At 42.0% G+C, this 6,000-nt stretch overlaps 1 protein-coding gene across 6 annotated transcripts in view; it reads left to right on the forward strand.

Annotated features, from left to right (window-relative positions):
• Nucleotides 1-5,762, forward strand: part of LOC135900300 (growth factor receptor-bound protein 14-like) — a 327,836-nt gene extending 322,074 nt beyond the window's left edge. For all 6 annotated transcript variants that reach the window (XM_070531952.1, XM_065429758.1, XM_065429760.1 and 3 more), the window contains one exon: nucleotides 551-5,762. In XM_070531952.1, the coding sequence (XP_070388053.1) occupies nucleotides 551-748 (198 nt within the window). In that variant the 3' untranslated portion in view covers nucleotides 749-5,762. The remainder of the gene's footprint in view (nucleotides 1-550) is intronic.
• Nucleotides 5,763-6,000: the final 238 nt, after the last annotated feature.

Below are 6,000 nucleotides of genomic sequence, written 5' to 3' on the forward strand. Positions count from 1 at the left end.
CGTACCAGTATGTTTCCGTGTCACTGCATGCCATGTTCCTTTTGACATTCCTGTTGTCAAATGAGAATGTGAGGAGTACACCAAGAGACTGTTTGCCATTATCTGTGTCTTTTTTTTTTTCATTTATGCACAACCAAAAATAAAGCATTGTATTTGCTGTATAATATCTGAGAAACCCGACACTGAAAGGGTTAAGTGCTGTTTCAGTGCAATCCTTTCAAGAAAAGAATGGCAATATTGACAATAAAGTGACATTATGATCTCGTTCTCTTATCATGTTTCTTTTTCTTTTTTTTATGTGTGGTTACCAACATTTGTTGCTGTATTCTAGATCGATCGCTTTTGTGTGATGTAACGTCCAGTGTGGCATCTCATTGCAGTGATGAGTATCCTTATCTAATGCTTATCTAATCTTATCTAATGAGTGTGCACTGAAAGGAATGTCCCCGAAAGTAATTGACCAAGAAACTGACCATGCAACGAGTTGCAGCATTAACAGAATCAGTGTCTTAACAAATATACTCTGTACTGTGCTCTTTTGCTCTCTCAGGTGGAAGAGAAGGACCAGCTGTGCTACTCACTTGACAATGGCCGCACCAAGTTCTACGACCTCCTGCAGCTGGTCGAGTTCTATCAGCTAAACCTGAGCTACCTTCCCACCAAGCTAACGCACTTCCTGGTACATCAGCCACGCCGCAAGTGCACGCCACCTTCCTCCTCACCGTCGGCACCCAGTCCCTTCAATTAACCAAGTGCCCAGTCACTAGCAAGCCCATCATATGCTTCAACCCTGCCATCTGAAACATGGATGTCCCCAGCGGACAGTGTAGTGCGCTGTTCAGGATTGGTGTGACTTACGTTTGTGTGAGCTCAACAACATTGTGCTGTGCAACGTGTTTTCTCGAGGTGGAAGAAGGTAACGGAGCGTGTCTGGAACCGCACTGGAGCAGCGGCCATTTGCACAGAACCCCCGCCCCCCGACCAAGTTTGTTCACGAGCGCGCCATGGGACGCTCTAACCATCGTACTTGTGTGTGCAGCAGGACAGGACAGACTTTGTGGCACATGCTTCCTCTCGTTCTGCTTTTTTTTTCCCCCAGTGGTTAAGTGAGGCCCCATTATTGCCTCATCTTGTATTGTAGTTATTTATTTGTGTCTTTGCTGGCTGGCTGGCTGGCTTGGGTCCCTGTCAAAGAACTGTAGAGCCAGTTTGATGCTTCCCCTCGCCTCACTTTTTGTTTGCTCATCATCTTGTTTCTGGTCATCCAGCACTGTTCTCCTCCTCCTCCATTGAAGAGTATGAGAGCAATGTCCAAAGAGTCACTGGGCTTGCACAAAGGTCTGAGGTGTCTTACACACGTTGCGCAGAAGCCATGTGAATATTCAGCCTTGCTATTTGAGCTGTTAATTGTACACCTAATTATGCTTCATCTTGAGCTGCGCACCTGAGAATAAGCCTGACCTGTTTTTTTCATTGGCGTGATGCTAGCCTTTATATGTTCATAATTAGTTGACACTGGAAAACCAAATGGAGCCTGAACTGCTTTCATTGTCAGATGTGTCACAACAGTTGTGTTCACTGTAATATTCTGTGCAGTTTTTTGCATGTGTAATACTTACATGCTAAGCAGTGTACATAGTGAGAGGGCACTTAGGAACAGCACACTGTACACGTGTCTGTAGGGTGCTCTTAATCCTTGATCCTACCTCCTACAATGCATGTTGTCTCAGTACTGCATGGTGTGGTGCCCGATACTTATTTCTTGACTTTCTTACAAAATAAATGAGAACCATCGAACCGTAGGAAAAGGCTTTATAATTATTTGCTTAATGGCAGTCAAAAAGTTTTTCATTTGCGTCCTAAATGGGCTGGCAGGGAAGAGTGAAACCCAAATGTAGCTGAACTTCTGTGTTAACGGGTGTGCACCTGTAGATTGGTGTGCAAAACCAGTAAGACTGCTTTTGGCAGGTGCAGGGAACAATTGCTTTTCACACAGGCTGTCTCTCATTGTACTGATCATTTGTTCTCTCAGGAATTGCCTAAATACTGCTGCATGTGTGACATTTGGGAAGAAAACCCTTATCTAGGGTCTTGTTGGAGTGACATCTGCGTCTGCTGTAGGATGACGTCCATGTGTTGGTGGTGTTGGACGGAGCAGCAGTGTAATTGATGCTAGTGGCTGACACATATTTTCTTTAAATTCTGTTAGGAGCACCTTCTAGTTGAGTAAATTTAAGGAATAGTTGTTGTAGATATATTTTTTGTATGCATTTAACTGTGCTAAAGTTACAATTAAAGATGTGTCTTGTTGTGCCTAAAACATTTTTTTTTTTTAATTCTCTCAAGGCCTTTTCTCCAAATTAGAGATACAGATATGTAGTGAAGGTACTGCGTCATTCTTTTCACAAAATACTTTGTCCCAGAAGCCCTACCTTCTCTACTGCTAGTGTGTGCTAAGGAGGAGTGTTCACTATGCACAAAAATAACTACGTTGTGTAAAAGGCGATCCTTGAGCTAGCTTCCATTTGTGGTTCTTCATTTTCCTGGTGTCTTCGATGCTTCTTTGGGTGTTCCTATCATGTGCACACACACTGGCATGCAAGTTTGTACATACACATTGTAAATTTGGTGCCCATATGTCATGTTTTACTGTGAAATATTTAACTAAACTAGATGCCAGAGAACATGTATGTATGTGTGCGTGTGTGTGTACTTAAGTTATGATTTCTCATAGTGCACAGTTTTACTTTGGTTTGCTTACATGTGCATTTCTGTAATCCTCAGTAAAACTCTTTGCTGTCTGAGTGACCCAGGAAGTGTTGGACAATACTTCCAATGCAACCTTTGTTCCTCGTGCATTTGGATTTCTCTGATGTCTGCACGCAAACGAACATGTCTGTGTATGGTTCTGCGCTCTTTTGTGTGTACTCCTGTAAAAGGCTGCGAAGACTCACATGATCAGAGATACATCCAGCTCACACAGCATATTGTGCGAATGGCAGTTGTATATACCCTCAAGGATTTTGTAATTTCCTTCGAGTAATTGTTTCTGTATTGGTTTTTCGTATTGCTGTCTGTTCACTATGTTGAAAGATAAGTTATTTCAGTCTATTCACTTGAGTCAGGATATTGAAGAAATGTTCCTAACATATTGCAAAAATTCAGTCTGTTTTGCAAACCACTGTGTATCATTAGCACTTCCAGGAACTTGCTTTGGCTAATTTTGATTTTAAAAGTACTGGTATATGTTGCTGACCTTCTAAAGGTTTGAAACAAGCAGTACATGATGTCTTCCCAACTCAAACTGAGCAAAGATGGTAGCTGCAAATGCCGGGATCTGCCTTGAACTTTGAGTGGTAGCATTCTTTCTTTTCTCATAATGGGTGGTATGCAAGGATGGTATTGTAAGACATATTGTGATTTGTGTGGAGCTGGAGCATTTTTCACTGTCCAGCACTGCCTCAGTTTTTACAGAGAGACCTTGTCAGGTAGCAAGCCATTCTTGTGCACTTTTATTTATAAAGGCATTGCTTGATTGAATGATCTCACACTGCTGCCAGTCAAGCTCATTCTTTGTCATTCAAGTTGTGTGCGTAGAGAATGGAGGCAACATGTGCATAGTCACAACACTTCAAAGTATCATTTATCCTTGCGAGAATATTTGGTCATCACGAATTTTTTTTTTTCTGAAAAGCGTTTCCTTTTGATAGACCTGGTTAGTTGTGTATAGTATCATGTTCTATCCAGTTCTGTTACTATTAACTGCTTTACTGGACATAAAGAAACTATGAAAAGTGTCAAGTCAAGAGGCCTTTCTTGTAACACTCTTGAGTACAGTTACACTCAATTGACTCATGCCCTACTGTCTCGTACTGCCCACACCGCTCAAATGCGTTCCTGAATGAAAAACCACACAAGCCCTAGTTGTAAGCATGAAAGCATGATGAAAGCAAATATTCAAAGCATGCATCACTGCAGTCATTTCCTTTGTTTAATCGTTGAATGCTGTCTTGTAGCATACTATATGTTGTATGTTTGCTGGAATGTGCATAATTTCAGTCTGCTTGAATCTATTTGCATGAAGTGTGTTTTCACACGTGAGTTTTCGGTAACCTTTGTGGCAAAATTGTGCACACTGTGTGTGCGGCATCCGTATATTGAGCAGCTCCAATGAAGACAGCAGCTTTACTGTGGATTTTGATTAGGAACATGTTTGTAGCCATTTGACCAGGTTGACGAGAGGCACTGGTGCGGTACGTGTGCGGTACGTGTGCTAGTGGCCATTCAGCAAGCGTTGAGGCTGGCCTCATTTGCTGTTCCCATCTGGTGTGAGTTCTCACAGGCGCGTATGCCACACTCCTCTTCCTCAAAAACTTCTCGACGCACATTTACTCTCAGCCTCGGTTGTCTTATGCTTCGGGCGTGCACTTTCTTTACTGCAGATGAGGCTGCTTTGTACCTTTGACTTTGCCTGGTTTCTTCTCTGCGCTTACGATTCTGAATTCTAGAATTGAAAAATGTGTTCCGCTCAAACTGCATCCTGGGGGTGTATCTTGTAGCAATTCTTTCCATTTTCGATTCGTTGTGCCACTTCGTTAGCCAATTCTCAAGATGCCACAGCCTCTTTAACTCCGTGGTTGATCACTTTGTATGACGGATGATAAGTGAATAGAATCGAAAGAAAAGAACGCTTGCAAAATACAGCTCCCACATGAATTTTGTCGGTACTCACACATGCTTTGGGTAGGCAGCTTGTTGCTGGCATTTAATCCGACAGTCATCTATGAAGCGGATCATATTAATTACAGCTGAACTGAAACTTCCACTGGTGTTGGAGGTCCAACTGGCCCTGGTGTATTCAAAATTTTATGGCCACCCACGATGTGGTGCATATATGTCAGCTACACCCGTGCAAATAAGTGGTGCGAGCATGATATATATACCAGGCTAGTTCTGACAAAAGTCATGCCGCTGTGCTGCTTTTCTTTTTTCATCTGCCGTAAAAGTACTTTGACTGCTGCAGCTTGACACACTCGTTCACCTGCATGCCAAATGCAAGCAGTTCAGCCTGCTTGATTTACACCTGTCGGGAAAAACATGTGGCTTAGGCCAGTTTGCTTGTAACTGCTGGGCCTCGCACAGTGCACTATGTGTCTTTTCACTGTCTACTGTAATAAAACTCCAGCATCAGTGGCCTCTGAAAAAATAACAGTTCCAAAGAAAACCTGGAGAATGAAAGCCTGAAAGTGCACAGATTTGTGTGAAGAGCAGGGCAATTTCATTCACTTGACATCACAGGGTTACAATATGTTACCAATAGCAACACATGCATCCAGCATGCTTAACTCGAAAGAAAGGTAGCTTGCCAGCAACATGGCACACTCGCAATTTGCTGTTTTGAAGAAGAAATTACGTTTTTTTTTTTCCTAGCACAATCGTGCACACCTTTTAAAGAATAATTTTTACAAGGAATGAGCAGGTAACTACAGTATGCTGTGCTTTGCGCTGGGAGATAATCTGCTCTCAAAGCGGTTTATCATAGAGACAGGTAACTGATGTCTTTGCGAGAACAAGGCAAATATGCAACTGTTGGGAGTCATATGTGTCTCTTCCGGAATGTGCCCACTGTCTCGAGTGTTTATTTATTGCGATTATCATGTGTCGTTCGTATTACGTTTTGTGTCACTATTTGATGAAAAAATACAGTAAACCAAAAAACGAATTGTGAGTCTATGCAATAAAAAATTTGAGTATTCACAGCATTCCTATTTGTCTATTTCATTTTAGGGTGCTACTCATGAATGAGAAATTGTGCAACTTAGTGACATTCTTGGTACTATTACCACATAAAGTCAATCGAATCGCTGATGAAGGTATGTTGAAAACAACCTTATTAAACAATGCAGCAGTTATAAGGAGTTAAAATCGATATAATGCAAATGCATAAAGAGTCAAAAACGAGTGCACGCACATGTACACACAAGTTATACCGAGCCTTTT

The sequence above is a fragment of the Dermacentor albipictus genome, chromosome 1, assembly GCF_038994185.2.
Source record: "Dermacentor albipictus isolate Rhodes 1998 colony chromosome 1, USDA_Dalb.pri_finalv2, whole genome shotgun sequence".
Taxonomy (NCBI): Eukaryota; Metazoa; Arthropoda; class Arachnida; order Ixodida; family Ixodidae; genus Dermacentor; species Dermacentor albipictus.